The following is a 16500-nucleotide window of genomic DNA, read 5'->3' on the forward strand; positions in this document are numbered from 1 at the left end:
TGCAACCCCCCCCTCCAAAAAAAACCAGAGGACCATTAGATACACCAAATAATTAAACATTGTCTGTATTCCGTTGTTCCCACCTAGCACTCATTGTGAATTTCTGCATCTCAGAACTAGCAGCCTTAATCTGTATAATTAAAGTCTAATTTTTTTTTCAGCAGAACCATAGCTGGTTTATTTAGAAGCAAGATTGATTTTAATAAGGTCTACTCTCTAGGATTGTTGCCTTATTTTATTTAATTGATAGATTAACAAAAATGTATCCAATTACTCATTAGGCCAGCAATTTTTATCAATGACATTTTTTAAAAAAAACTATAAGCAAGTCTATTTATCCTTTTCAGAGGTGGGTTCCTACCAGTTCGCACCTATTCGGTAGAACCGGTTCGTCAAATCTACCGAACCGGTTAGAAGAGGTTCCACCAGTGGACCCGGAAAGCAGCCCACACCTACAGAAGAGCTTCCAAAAATTTTTGAAACCCACCACTGGTGGGTGTGTAATGTCCTGCAGTTATCTACGCATTAATAATGATCTAGTAATATTTCCTTATACATTTTAGGGACCTTTCCTTACATAATTGGTGTTTTCTTTCATACTTTTGGATTTCTAATTTCTGTTTCCATTAGTTGGCAATTGTTAAAACCAATCCCACGTGAAAAAATATTCAAAGCCTTCTTGATTTTAATTGTCAATTTATTCCTGCACATTGTAATATTTATTCATTTACATATCTCTGTTTTTCCACTGTTGTGCAAACACAATTCCAGCAGCTGCTAGGATGTGTAAAAGTAAATATATATTATACTCCCTTTCAAATAGCCAACAAAATATTTCTGGTTTTAATTCCATATCTTGCTTTACGATTGCTTCTAACCACTAACTTCTGAATAGCTACTTGGACCGACCTAAGTACTAATTCATAATTTCATAATTATGAATTTCCGGTCACATGGGCAGCAAACCACTCCCACAAAGGAGGCCACACCCACAGAGTAGGTTCCAACAATTTTCGAAACCCACCACTGATCCTTTTGCATTTATTTTTCTAAAGTTCCTTTATCTAAGCTAGTTATTTCAGAAACCGTTTTTCTAATCTAAAGCACACTAAAACATACGAAGAATGGCTGCAGGATTTGGGTACGGCTAATCTAAATAAAAGAAGAATTAGTGGTGACATGACAGCAGTATTCCAGTGTTTCAGGGGGCTGCCACAAAGAAGAGAGGATCAAATTATTCGCCAAAGCACCAGAGGGCAGGACAAGAAACAATGGTTGGAAACTAATCAAAGAAAGAAGCAAACTAGAATTATTAGAGAGAAATATCCTACCAGCGAAGTTGAACAGCTTTCAGAAATTGTAGGTGCCCCATCACTGGATGTTTTTAAGAAAAGACTGGACAGCAACTATCTGAAATTAGCCACGGGGGAAAAAAAACCCTGAGGAGGTTTCTTTACAGTTTAATAGTGCAATTTTAAACAATATCTGTTTGGAAGTAGGTAAATCCGATTGTAGTTGGTAGGATTGATGCCAGCTAAGTGTCTGTACAATTTTAGCCTCAAATTGTCTAATTCTGCCAAGCAATTGTATGTAATTAACTAATTCCTTAGATCTCTGTCCGCTGTTGTTTTCTAGAATGGCTTACAATAAGCATGTTAAACAGACAATAATGAACAGACAAGTAATATACAAATGTAATCAGTAACTCTTATAAAAAGCAATAACCACAGCTAAGCATTTGGAAAGATGCTTGTCTATAGGTGTGGCTCCACATTTTGTCCCGTTGACTTCAGTGGATGACTTGATGAATGTTATTTAAGCATCAGTCACTCAGGGCCTTCTCTGTAGCTGCTCCGGCCCTATGGAACGATCTCCCCGTGGAGATCCGGACCCTTACTACTCTTCCGGCCCTCCGCAAAGTGATTAAGACCTGGCTGTTCCTGCAGGCCTGGGGCTGTTGATTTATCCAGCCCCATTCTAAGCTGTATGAATGTTGTGAAATTTTAATGTCTGTTCTTTTTCATTTTTATATGTTCCCCCTTCCTGCCTTTATCTGTAAGCTGCCCTGAGTCTCTCGGGAGTGGGCGGCATACAAATCCTAATAAACCGTAAACTGTAAACTGGAAGATAACAGATACCTAAAGCTCCTATATCAATGAATGAATCCTGGAGCATATAACATAGACTAGGTTGAAGAGATTTTATACTGCGTGGATCTATTTTGCTTTTTAGCCGAATCCTGAGTTCTAATACAGACAGGTAAAAACATTTTTAGAGATGCAGTGTTGTGAGCTCAGGGACTGAGGAAGCAGTAGACTTCCTCCCATATTTGGGCATACCAGGGGTTGTGACACTAAATACATACCTATTTCCCTGGCTCATCTGATAAAGGAGGAGAACCTTGTGGCTTAGTGGTTAACACATCTGCCTAATATGTAATACAGCACTGGTTCAAATCCCAGTAAGGGTATGGCTAGCTGATGAGAGCTAAATAGCTTGAAATAGATCTATACTAGTCTCCCTTTATTTATTTATCAGCACAAATACAACACAAATGTAACAAAGGCAACAGTAAAAATATTGGGTTTCTGACTGGATGGTCTCTTGTGATGAGCCGATAGACAGAGAATGGAAGCAGTAGACTTCCTCCCATATTTGGGCATACCAGGGGTTGTGACACTAAATACATACCTATTTCCCTGGCTCAGCTGATAAAGGAGGAGAACCTTGTGGCTTAGTGGTTAACACATTTGCCTAATATGTAATACAGCCCAGGTTCTAATCCCAGTAAGGGTATGGCTAGCTGATGAGAGCTAAATAGCTTGAAATAGATCTATACTAGTCTCCCTTTATTTATTTATCAGCACAAATACAACACAAATGTAACAAAGGCAACAGTAAAAATATTGGGTTTCTGTCTGGATGGTCTCTTGTGACGAGCCGATAGACAGAGAATGGAAGCAGTAGACTTCCTCCCATATTTGGGCATACCTGGGGTTGTGACACTAAATACATACCTATTTCCCTGGCTCAGCTGATAAAGGAGGAGAACCTTGTGGCTTAGTGGTTAACACATCTGCCTAAGATGTAAAACAGCACAGGTTCTAATCCCAGTAAGGGTGTGGCTAGCTGATGAGAGCTAAATAGCTTGAAATAGATCTATACTAGTCTCCCTTTATTTATTTATCAGCACAAATACAACACACACACACACACACATACACACACATACACACACACATATATTCCACATAAAAACCTTATCTTAGCTTCCCCCCTGACAACTTCCTCAGCCCAACATTAGAACTGGGAGGTGGCGGGGGAGGAGTTTTTTGTTGCTACTATTATTAACACGTTGATGTTTGGATGCAAATCATTCTGCTTATGGTCTGCAACAGTGGTGGGATTCAGCCAGTTCGCACCTATTCGGGAGAACCGGTTCTTAACTTTCTAAGAGGTTCAGAGAACCGGTTGTTGGAAGAAATCTTCTTTTGGTTTTTTTCCGCTTTACAGGGCTAATCCTGTAAGGAAGGCAGGAAGGAAACATTCTGGTGTTGTTTCTATGTGCCGAGGTGGCGCAGTGGTTAAATGCAGCACTGCAGGCTACTTCAGCTGGCTGCAGTTCTGCAGTTCAGCTGTTCAAATCTCACCGGCTCAAGGTTGACTCAGCCTTCCATCTTTCCGAGGTGGGTAAAATGAGGACCCGGATTGTTGGGGGCAATATGCTGACTCTGTAAACCGCTTAGAGAGGACTGAAAGCCCTATGAAGCGATATATAAGTCTTAACTGCTATTGCTATCCTAATCTTTATTGCCCTGCTTACAGAAACTGCATCTCCGGTTAACCCTTATGACCTTGTAACCGCTAAGGCGAAGCGCCCATCGACCTGAGTAATGTTGAGTTGGCCACGCCCACATGGTCAGATGACCACTAAGTCCCGCCTACCTACCTGGTCATTAGGACAGAGAACCGGTTGTTAAATTATTTGAATCCCACCACTGGTCTGCACCGCTCTGACTTACAATGTACATAGTGTGGCATCTTCACTTATTTTGCATCCTATATGAATTCCAGATCCTGGTATGTAAACCTCGGGAACGAAGAGGTTCTAGGTGATTACTTTAAAAAAAAAAAAGCTCACAATCCATAGGACACCTTTTTAAATTCCATCTTTGCACTATTATAAGTGGCATTTTCTTTGATGTAGACTCTGATCTTTGAATGCCTCCTACGTCAGCCGGTTCTTTTCTAAATGTCTCCAGATGGTGCTTTAAGGCTTTAGGGATTGTGTTGTGAATTATTTTTAGAAGATTCCCGCCCTCCGTCTGCCTAAACCAGCAAGCTGAAGCATCTTCCCTTTTTTAAAAAAAAATCATCATGATTTACCTTTTATCCGTTCTTCATCCCATCCTATTACACTATTGTGATGAAAGAAATGTCCTTCTGGGTTCGGCTCCAAGTGGGGAAAAAGACACTGGAGACATGGAGGCTGCTTGGAAAGATGGTTTTAATGGTGGACAGGACCACATGGCTTGAGCCCTGAACAGAAAAGGGGATCACATGCTTCAATGTTGGTGGAGAAGAAGAGAAGGGCTGAGGGAGGGGCTTGCTAGGCTTTTTATAACCTGTTCAGTCCCACCTCTCTGTTTCCTGTTCCTGTGTAAGCAATGTATTCTGATTGGTTGTCAGATTCCCATGGGGCCGTGCAGGGACAACTCTCTAGGCTGCCTTTTGAATCCAGGTTTGGTTGAGTTCTCAGATGCCATGTGGTCAGTTGGGTAAAGTTCCTTAATCCCATCTCCTTGTAGCTGAAGTGGAGAAGTCTTTATCGTGTAAAGGGACTAGCTTGGCCTTCTTAACGGCCCATTGACAAAGTGGGGATAGGCAGGAAGCTACAGGCAGCTATTCTGTCTTTTAAAACATGTTTCTTTCTTTTCCCATCCAGAGAAATATTCTGCCTTTTCAATATTTCCTAGGGTATTTCATTTTCCTGGGAGAGGGCTGGGTGATAACTTCCCACAGCAGGTTGTTAAAAAACAGGTCATTTGATTATGATGTAACCTGTTGGACTCACACGAACTATAATAAAGAAGCCAACAGCGAAAAGAACAGGAATGAAGACAATAAGAAATTCAGCACACCAACATTCAGGAGGAAAAAGGGGAAAGTTTGTCAGAAAGTTCTCAATCTTTTTGGGACCCGGTGGCCCTTTAAAAAATATGTTGCAGGTATTTTTGCAAAATGGTGGGGAGGGTAGATGAGTTTCCCCATCCACCGAACTGTAGCCAGGAGGCATTTAATTAGTTACAAAGATCCTATTCACCAGAATGTTCCTTGCCATCCTTCTGGCCCTCAGTCTCACAGGAAATTATCTCCCGACTCTGCATAACTTTGTTCTTTTTTTCACAAGAAGCAAGAATCCTTTCCCTCTGGAAAAAAAAAAAGGGTAGGGGGAAATCCCACTCTGGTGCAGCTGCTCATGTTTTGATTTTCTAAGGAGGCTTCTAAGCCCAGTCTGATTTCTGTCTTTGGTTGCCAGGATGTGGAGCCAAGATGTGGAGGACATAGAGAATGGCCTTAAAGGACAGAAGGAAGATTTGTTACCAAGGCAACAATCAGACTTGAGCTCATTCCAAGAGACAAACTTAAGAAAATGCTCCAGACAGACTCTCCCTAATTTGCACAAAGATTAAAATAAACAGGGCGGGGTGGGGGGATGACAATGGGAGCACATTCAGAGTTGGAAGATTCTCTTCTTCTAGCTCTTCCAATAAAAGGAGTTTTAAACCTGTGGGAAGTTATCACCCAGCCCTCTCCCAGAAAAATGAAATATCCTAGGAAATATTGAAAAGGCAGAATGTTTCTCTGGATGTGAAAAGAAAGAAACATGTTTTAAAAGACAGAATAGTTGCCTGTAGCTTTCTGCCCATCCCCAGCTAATGGGCCATTAAGATGGCCAGGCTAGCCCACTTTACATAATAAAGACTTCACCAGCAGCTACAGAAAGGCATGATAATATACTCAACTGACCACAAGGCATCTGAGAACTCATCACAGCCTAGAGAGTAGCCCCCTGCATGGCACCATGGGAGTCTGACAACCAATCAGAATACATTTCTTACACAGGAACAGGAAACAGAGAAGTGGGACTGAACAGGTTATAAAAAGCCTAGCAAGGCCCTCCCTCGGCCCTTCTCTTCTTCTCCACCAACATTGAAGCATGGGATCACCTTTTCTGTTCAGGGCTCAAGCCATGTTGGTCCTGTCCACCAATAAACCATCTTTCCAAGCAGCCTCCATGTCTCCAGTGTCTTCTTCCTCACTTGGAGCTGAACCCAGAAGGACATTTCTTTCAACAAACCAATGTGGCTTTTGTTTCTTGGTCTGGTCTACATTTTAGAACCGACATAAATGTAATTTAGACTTGAGAAAGTATCTGAACTATCCCCAGCCAGACCACACGTTATCAGCTAGCACTGAAGTTGTTAAGAAAGTCTGGAGATATAATTCAGATTTTGGTTTTCCCAACCCTGCATAAGGAATGTTCTTGCTTCTGGTGTGTATCATTCCGTTTTGCATTCTTTTGCAAAAAAAATATCTTCAGTTTTCCTTTTTTGATCACACAGCTTTGATGGTGTTTTAATAACAATAGCAACTGATATGGCCCAATGCTGTATAATACAAGAAACAAACATGTTACAAACCATGGTACAGTTGTTATTCTATCCTCAATTCCCTCAAGAAACTTTTCTCTTTAAAGTTTCTTATATTTTTCATGGATCACATATGTATCCACCCCCACCCACCCCCGTGTGTGTGTGTAAGAGAGAGAGAGAGAGAGAGGGAGGGAGGGAGGGAGGGAGGGAGGGAGGGAGGGAGGGAGAGAGAGAGAGAGAGAGGTAGGTAGGTAGGTAGGTAGGTAGGTAGGTAGGTACCAGTGGTGGGAAGTAACCCATCTCCCAAATTTTATTCTCCTTTTCAGATTCTTTTATTTTTTATCATGATTTTGGATTGTTTTAATTTTGTTAGTGTTTGTCTTGAATTTGGGGGGAAAAAAACCCTCTACATTTTAATAAAGTCAGATAATTTTTTTTTTAATTAAAAATTTAATTCATTCTCTTTCCCAGCTCTTTATGGCACTTTTCTAAAAGTACCAGATCTGGTGTGGAAAAATCTGAATGACCATTAGACAGTTGCAAAGAGTTAAAGTTTGGTACTCTCCAATTTCTGCAGCTCAGGTCTAGTGTTTTTAGATTTACTGATATTACAGCGGAAGACATTATGCTAAAACAGTTGGTACAAGAAGTATTTATTATATGAATCGAAACACTTCAAGTATTCACAATCCATTGTTGCTATGGTTCGCTTTCATGGGTTTGGATATTATGTTATTGCTTGTTTATGAACTGAAAAGATCCAAATTATTTACACTGAATGATCTCACTATGATAACTATTAAAAGCATAGTATTATGATTTGAAATACTTGTGTAAAAGCGCCCTCTGGTGTTACACAAAGACCCATATGTTTAATTTTTCTGAAAGAAAAAAAGTATGTGAATTTGACTTTATTCAGATATAACACTTTGCGTTAAAAAGCTATTCTTTTTACTTGTAGTGGGAGAAGACAGGTGATAAACCACAAGTGATAAAGAGCCGAGGTGGCGCAGTGGTTAAATGCAGCACTGCAGGCTACTTCAGCTGACTGCAGTTCTGCAGTTCGGCTGTTCAAATCTCACCGGCTCAGGGTTGACTCAGCCTTCCATCCTTCCGAGGTGGGTAAAATGAGGACCCGGATTGTTGTTGGGGGCGATATGCTGACTCTGTAAACCGCTTAGAGAGGGCTGAAAGCCCTATGAAGCGGTATATAAGTCTAACTGCTATTGCTATTGCTATAGATGTTAGATAAACAGAAAGAAATAGATATGAGATAGATAATTAGATAGATAGATAGATAGATAGATAGATAGATAGATAGATAGATAGATAGATAGATAGATAGATAGATAGATAGGCAGACAGGCAGAAAGAAAGAAAGAAAGAAAGAAAGAAAGAAAGATGTTCTTTCTGCAGTTCGGGGGTTCAAATCTCACCGGCTCAAGGTTGACTCAGCCTTCCATCCTTCTGAGGTGGGTGAAATGAGGACCCAGACTGTGGGGGGCGATATGCTGACTCTGTAAACCGCTTAGAGAGGGCTGAAAGCCCTATGAAGCGGTATATAAGTCTAACTGCTATTGCTATTGCTAAACCAAGTATATTCTAAAAGACATGCTCTGGAACACTTTCAATTTTGTTATTCTACATCTTTCAAGTTGAACAGCTTTGCAGATGCAGTTAAAGCTAAAATTGGATAAAATCTCCCATTGCAAAATGAGAGGTTGCACTAGTGTGTCAAGAACATATTTCAACTACACCTTTTTATTTTAATGTTGCTACATATGTTGCTCAACAGTAATCATCAGTGCTTCTGATCTCCTTGTTACACGGAATTTCCCTTCTTTCTACTTATATATCATCTCCCTACTTTTGGTCATGCCATAATTACTACAAGGCAGGGGAGGACAATTTTGAGTTCTTCAGAAATTGAGAAGCAATTTACATGAAATCAAACATTCATTAATAAAGAACCTGTTTTGCTTGGCCATTTATCCTTTGAATCTGTAGCTGGATGTAGACATTAATACCTGTACTAGCAATAGCAATTAGACTTATATACCGCTTCATAGTGCTTTGCAGCCCTCTTTAAGTATTGCCTCCAACAATTTGGGTTTCATCCGACTCAAGGTTGACTCAGCCTTCCATCCTTCCGAGGTGGGTGAAATGAGGACCCAGACTGTGGGGACGATATGCTGACTCTGTAAACTGCTTAGAGAGGGCTGAAAGCCCTATGAAGCAGTATATAAGTCTAACTGCTAACTGCTAATTACAGTACATTGAATTATGTTGAATTATGTACACAAGTACACTACATGTGAATAGAAGACAGAATTTAGACCTGGTCGGTGACATCTTTCTTTTTTGCCAAAAGTTTATACATATAATATAATCCAAAGTATACCATTACATCTTAACAAACATTTTCTTTTAAAGGTATACTTTATACGAATTCCATTTGTTTCGGTCTGTGACATCTTTGATGTCTGACTTCGTTACAAGAGGCAGACATGAATATCTTGCCAATCTTCAAGCTTTAGTGGGGATTTTTCAAACAAATGTTCCAATTCCAAGCTGCCCCTTTTAATACTGGACACATTCACATTAGAAGAATCCAGAAAATCCTTATCGGCTTCCCCTTCATTTCGACAGCCTCTTTTTCTTCTTCCTCCCTTGTTTGCTGTCTGCATCTGAAGGACTGTCCGGAGGATCTGGCATTACTAAACCGTCCGTCAATTTATAATAGACAATTGTAGAGTCTGTTTCAACTATGGCCAGGGTGATAGAAAGGGGGGAATCCGGTTTCGCCTGCACTGCGCCTGAGCTCTTCATGATCTGCCTTAACCTGGAAAAAAATTGAAGGAAGGTACGAAAGTCATCACTGATGCCCATCTCATTTAAATGCCGCCTGAAAGCTATCCAGCTTGTGCCCTGAATTAATAATGTCCACTGTTTGTTCCTAAAAGCTTTTGTGATTTTTTCCCCCCAAGTGCTATAACTATTATAATGAAGACCTGCCAGAAAGGAAAGTTGGCAATACTTATGTGTTGTGGCCCAGCAGGAGCCGTTGGAGCTGCCACCAGACTCCGACAGCGAGGGGCCCTATGAGTCGGCTTTAGAGGATGTGGAGGACCCTGGACAGGGTTCTGACTCCGAACAGGGTGCAGAGAGGCTGGTTGGCCACCAGGAGGTGCCTGAACCTTGGACCAGTGGGGAGGAGACAAGGGAGTGTGATCCGGACGGCAGCAGTGGGGAGGAGACAAGGGAGTTGTTCCTGGATCCCCGGCACCGGAGAGCTAATAGGCGTCAGGAACAGTTGCGCAGTTACAGGAGGTAATTGCACTCAGCTGGTGGTAATTAGGCTCCTCTCCAGACTATAAAAGGACTGCTTGAACACATGCCCCTTTTGCAGAAGTCAACACATTAACTAATGTTGGAGAACAGTATTGTGAGCTTGGCAGGCTGGATTGCTGCCAAGGCTTGTCTGTGCCGGTTTGCTGCCTATCTGTCTGTTAATAAATTCCGTAAAGTATCTTTGGCTCGGAGCGCTTTGGTGTGGGACGAGGGGGGTCAGAACACTTATGTATCCCAATTTTAGAGATATTATGGCAGAGGTGTCAAACTGATGCATCATGCACAGGCTATGTCCACCCCAGCTCTGCAAAAGGGGGGGGGGGAAATGTCATGATGCGTCATGTGACAGCAATGTGATGCAGCGAGTTTGACACCTGTGTATTAAGGGGTTCCACACTGCCCAACTGTATTTCCAACAAATCACCATTGTGCTAAAATGGTATAATAATGTGAATGCTGCCACTACATACTGGCATCCTTAAAGTCGAGGTGGCGCAGTGGTTAAATGCAGCACTGTAGGCTACTTCAGCTGATTGCAGTTCTGCAGTTCGGCTGTTCAAATCTCACCGACTCAGGGTTGACTCAGCCTTCCATCCTTCCGAGGTGGGTGAAATGAGGACCCGGATTGTTGTTGGGGGCAATATGCTGACTCTGTAAACCGCTTAGAGAGGGCTGGAAGGCTGAGTCAACCCTGAGCCGGTGAGATTTGAACCGCCGAACTGCAGATAACAGTCATCTGAAGTAGCCTGCAGTACTGCACTCTACCCACTGCGCCACCTCCGTTCTCAATGAGGAAGTCAACGAGGAAGTCTCATTCACTTTACAACTGTGTTACTAACACAGTAACGCAGTTGTACTGTGTTACTAACAACTGCAGTGATTCAGTTAACAACTGTGGCAAGATAGGTCGTAAAACAGGGCAAATCTCGCTTAACAAATGTCTCCCTTAGCAGGGGAAATGCTGGCTCTATTGTGATGTATTTTCCATCCTTTCTCATTTCCACCCAGTCTTATGCACGTATGTTCAGGAGTGTTCCCTTCGAATTCTTAGCTTCAATGCACCATTTATGCTCCACCGCAGTTATTTAAATGCAGGCATATTCTTTTTTTTTAACTGGGACCAAGTTAAAAAAAAGTAATACAAAACAGGCAGTGAGTAGCAAAGATGTCATTGTTATTTCACCTGAAACAGGTGACTGTCCACATCCTACTCTCTGCTGGTTATGATTTATGTGAATATCCTATAAGGGAAGTTACCTCTGGCTTACAAAGGAAGTCAGCGTTTCTGACGCCCGCAGGCATCACTGCCGGGGCGGAATTCATTTTACAAAGGTTATTTTGTGAAAGGAACAGAGAAAGGAATCAGACTGCGAAGCCCTTTATCTGTAAAAATACAGTGAAAGCATTGTATGGAGCATTTGCCATGAATGGGGATTTTGACAAGCTCTGCAGCAGAACAATGCAAGCTGATATTTTACTTGAAAAGCCCTGTAGGGCCAAAAATTAAAGTTCCAGTGGAAAAGAGGGAAGTGGGATATGTATTTCCACATTACCTGCCCCTTCATTATTGTATGAGTTTATTATTAAATGAACATCGTTAGCAGATTTATTGGAAAGTGTTCACACTGTTAATATTAAGAGATGTTCCTATCAAACTACTTATATATATTAGAATAATGTTACGTTGAATTATGTTCCAAAACCCAGAAATGTGATTGCTTTTAGGGAACGTTGGTTGTATTAAATATGGGAAATTACTAAGAGAATAATTTTGTGAGAAAATTGGGAAAAGCACTATTATTCCAGGTATTAAGTAGAGGATGTATATGCTTCTGATTTTTGAAAAGGCATTTTTTTAAAAAAAACAAAAACAAATGATTGTTTCTCTTTGACACAAGTTTCATGGTATTTTACAACAGTGTTTATTTCTTTTTACTCTGAAATATTTGTATTTTCTTTAACACTAGTTTTACGTGGCATGTTTAGATTATTCATTCCCCCCCCCCCCATTTCTTTTGGTTTCCTTGTTTTCTGTTTATAATTATAGTCATTATGTTCTTTACTTTTATTTACAGTTTGGTTGCAAATATGTTTTAGTTAGTTGGAGATATGTTTTGTATTTTTTTAAAAAAAAATCTGTAATAAATTATTTTTTTAAAAAATACCTGCACTGTCTCACACTCATCTGACGATTAGCCCCAATTACTTTGGATGTAGCAATTTTACTAATTGCAAAGGAGAGAGCAGGAATGAAAAAGCCTATGAAAAGGCAACATTTATTACTTAATTTTGAAAATAAAGCCAACTAGAACTTTTCTACTCATCCTCCCAGGTATCACCTCTCAATTACTAGAAGGATCGAGAACCACATTAAAATTTATAAATCTCTGTTTTGCAGGGATAACTTTTCCACCTGCGTGACCCGTCAAAAGGGCGAATGACAAATCCGCGCCCAACTAAACTGCGTCGCTAAAACCGCGACGTCATCAACATGCCGACAACAGCGCGGCGACAACAGCGCGGAGACAGAAGGACGTTTTACAACAGCGCGGAGACAGAAAGCCGATTTAACTTAAGGTGAGGGTTAGGTTTAGGGTTAGGTTTAGGGTTAGGTTTAGGATTAGGTTCAGGGTTAGGTTCAGGATTAGGGTTAGGTTTAGGGTTAGGTTTAGGGTTAGGTTCAGGGTTAGGTTCAGGGTTAGGTTCAGGGTTAGGCTTAGGGTTAGGTTTAGGTTTACGGTTAGGTTTAGGGTTACGTTTAGGGTTAGGTTTAGCGTTACGTTTAGGGTTAGGGTTAGTGTTACGTTTAGGGTTAGGTTTAGTTTTACAGCGCGCTTCTGTCACCGCGCTGTTGTCAGCGCGATTCAGTGCTCATTCGTCGGAGCGCTTTAGAACACACGGTTTTGTCACCGCGGTTTAGTCGGGTGCGGTTTTGTCGTTTGCCCTTTTGTCGGTGAACCTTCCACCTGCACACGCTGTAAAGGTGTTCTGTATGCTGGGTACTCAATGAGTATATTTAGAAATTCCAAAGACAAGAAAAGGTTAAGAAAAGGAATATATAAAGTGGTTTGTAATTTGTCTCCCTTTTATAATGATTTCATAGCTGAGTGTTATTTCAGCTTCAATATAGGGAAAAATGAACATAACTTCATTTCATTAAGCTTTTGAATAACGTTTCATCCTTATAATGCAGCCCTCTTTCCAGACTAGGAAATCTGGCCAAATGTGAATCGATGTGGTAATTCAGAGAATGTGTACAGAAAGTAGGATTTTGTGAGCAAGTGATATATTATTTGATGGACAAATGAGAGGGACCACCTGCTTCACACATACACAATGGTAAAAATTAAATATTGGAAACCCTCAAAGGCTGGGGGTGCATGCATAATGCCATAATTAAACAAGGATACTATGCACAGTCTGAAGAATCTAGTTTGTAAAATCCATATCTCCTCTAATAATAATTTGTTGCTTTTCCTTTTTCCTCTCCGACCCATAGAAAGAAAGGGTAGTGCCAGTATGATTGAACTCCCCTTCTTTGTTTCATTTCATTTTCATTTTTCATTTTTATTAGTATTTATAGGCCGCCCTTTTCCCTGAGGGGACTCAGGGCGGCTTACAGAAAATAAGGAAGGGGGGTACAAGACAATAAACACAGAACAATACATACAGGTAAAATAGTAAACAACATTCATTCATCATTCGGGTGGGGATAGATTATCTTTATCCCCAGGCCTGACGGGCTAGCCAGGTCTTAAGGGCTGTGCGGAAGGTCTGGACGGTGGTGAGGGTACGAATCTCCACGGGGAGATCGTTCCAAAGGGTCGGAGCAACTACTGAAAAGGCTCTCCTCCGTGTGGTTGCCAGTCGACACTGGCTGGCAGATGGAACTCGGAGGAGGCCTAATCTATGCGATCTAATTGGTCGCAGGGAGGTAATTGGCAGGAGGCGGTCACTCAAGTACGCAGATCCACTACCATGGAGGGCTTTATGAGTGACAAGTAGCACCTTGAAGCGCACCCGGAGATCAACAGGTAGCCAGCGCAGCTCGCGGAGGATAGGTGTTATGTGGGCGAACCGAGGTGCACTCACAATCGCTCGCGCGGCCGCGTTCTGGACTAGCTGAAGCCGCTGGATGCTCTTCAAGCCCCATGTAGAGCACATTGCAGTATTCCAGCCTAGAGGTCACAAGGGCCCGAGTGACTGTTGTGAGGGCCTTCCGGTTCAGGTAGGGTCGCAACTGGCGTACCAGGCGAACCTGGGCAAATGCCCCCCTGGTCACAGCTGTCAGATGGTGGTCGAAAGTCAGCTGTGGATCCAGGAGGACTCCCAAGTTGCGAACCCTCCCTGAGGGGTATAAAATTTGACCCCCCAGCCTGAGCGTTGGAACACTGATCGAATTATTGGGAGGGAAACACAACAGCCACTCGGTCTTCTCCGGGTTGAGTACAAGCTTGTTAGACCTCATCCAGTCCATAACGGCCTCAAGGCCCCGGCTCATCACGTCCGCCGCTTCATTGAGTTGGCACGGGGCGGACAGATACAACTGAGTATCGTCCGCATATTGATGGTATCTTATCCCGTGCCTCCGAATGATCTCACCCAGCGGTTTCATGTAGATGTTAAATAGTAGGGGGGATAAGACCGAACCCTGCGGCACCCCATATGCTAGGGGCCTAGGGGTCGATCTCTGCCCCCCCACTAACACCGACTGCGACCTGTCCGAGAGGTAGGAGAACCACTGCAAAACAGTGCCTCCCACCCCCACCTCCCGCAGTCGTCGCAGAAGGATACCATGGTCGATGGTATCGAAAGCCGCCGAGAGGTCAAGGAGAACTAGGATGGAGGCATGGCCTCCGTCTCTGGCTCTCCAGAGATCATCGGTCAATGCGACCAAAGCGGTTTCTGTGCTGTAACTGGGTCTGAAGCCCGACTGGAAGGGGTCGAGATGTTATCTGTACTTGGTGAGGGGAGAGGATAGGAAGGAAGGAAGGAAGGAAGGAAGGAAGGAAGGAAGGAAGGAATAGCAATAGCAATAGCAGTTAGACTTATATACCGCTTCATAGGGCTTTCAGCCCTCTAAGCGGTTTACAGAGTCAGCATATCGCCCCCACAGTCTGGATCCTCATTTCACCCACCTCGGAAGGATGGAAGGCTAAGTCAATCTTGAGCCGGTGAGATTAGAACTGCTGAACTGCAGCTAACAGTCAGCTGAAGTGGCCTGCAGTACTGCACTCTACCCACTGCGCCACCTTGGCTCGGAAGGAAGGAAGTCAATATATTGAGAAAAGCTGCTTAAAAGCTAGACGCAGCTAACAAATGAGGAAGGAAAATATTGGGCAAGACAGAAGGCCAGGCTAACTGGCTTTTCAGGAAACTGCATCCCACCACAACTAGCAGAGACCAGTTTGGGAAAGGCTGCTGTTTAAGGTCTTATGAAGCAACACGAAGCAAAATTGTAATATACAAACCATCTTGAGCACGGCTAAGCTATGTTTTGCTTAGAAACCAGTTAATTCAGCGTAGTAGTGAAGGTGCTGTGTCCGAACCAAGAAGATCCAGAATAAATTTCCTTTTTCAGCTATGGAGTTACTCAATGTTAGCATTACTACTCCAGAATGAAATAAGAAAATATCTCCTGAGATACATTCATACGCATGTGAGTTCTCAGAGACCTCCCATTTAGATCAAGTGTGGTACAACCCGCAAAAATAAACAAATAACGCCAGCCCTCTGCAGACACGCACCTCTCGTGGCTGAATGATACCTGGGCAGGAGTTGGCACCACTACCTGCAAAGGCTCGTCTTCTTTCTCACGTCCATGGAGACACACCAGCTGGAACTCTGCTAGTCCAGTGAAGGATACCTCGTGCCAGTTCCTGACTGAAAAGGGTATAGCAGAGAACAACAAATTTGTAATTTTAATAGATTTGTATGCCGCCCAATCCCGGAGGACTCCGGGCGGCTTACATAAAAGCAATTTAAAAAATATTAAAAAAAGATTAAAACACAGAACAGTACAGCTTAAAAACAGAAGCACAACATGCACTCAGTTATAATGGGACTGAAGTTCAGTCAAGATCAACAGCCCCAGGCCTGCCGGAACAGCCAGGTCTTAACGGACTTACGGAAGGCCAGGAGAGTGGGGAGGTTCCGGATCTCAGGGGGTAGATCGTTCCAAAGGACCGGGGCAGCAACAGAGAAGGCTCTCCCCCGAGGAGCCGCCAGACGGCATTGTGTGGCTGACGGTACCCGGAGAAGGCCCGCCCTGTGCGATCTTATTGGACGCTGGGAGGTATGTTGCAGGAGGCGGTCACGGAGATATCCAGGTCCTAGGCCATGTAGGGCTTTATAGGTAATAACCAGCACCTTGAAGCATGTCCGGAGACCGATGGGAAGCCAGTGCAGCTCACGGAGGATAGGTGTAACATGGGTGTACCTAGGTACACCCAGTATCGCTCGCACGGCTGCATTCTGGACCAATTGTAGTCTC

The 16500-nt window shown here is 42.7% G+C and overlaps 1 protein-coding gene across 1 annotated transcript in view; it reads right to left on the reverse strand.

Annotated features, from left to right (window-relative positions):
• Positions 1–8858: 8858 nt before the first annotated feature.
• Positions 8859–16500, reverse strand: part of LOC116523667 (tRNA-splicing endonuclease subunit Sen15-like) — a 15872-nt gene continuing 8230 nt past the window's right edge. The window contains exons 3-4 of the mRNA XM_032238794.1: positions 15755–15890; positions 8859–9498 (exon numbers count right to left, since the gene is read on the reverse strand). Coding sequence (XP_032094685.1) covers positions 9294–9498; positions 15755–15890 — 341 coding nt within the window. The 3' untranslated portion in view covers positions 8859–9293. The remainder of the gene's footprint in view (positions 9499–15754; positions 15891–16500) is intronic.

Source organism: Thamnophis elegans, unplaced genomic scaffold (assembly GCF_009769535.1).
Source record: "Thamnophis elegans isolate rThaEle1 unplaced genomic scaffold, rThaEle1.pri scaffold_88_arrow_ctg1, whole genome shotgun sequence".
NCBI classification, from domain to species: Eukaryota; Metazoa; Chordata; class Lepidosauria; order Squamata; family Colubridae; genus Thamnophis; species Thamnophis elegans.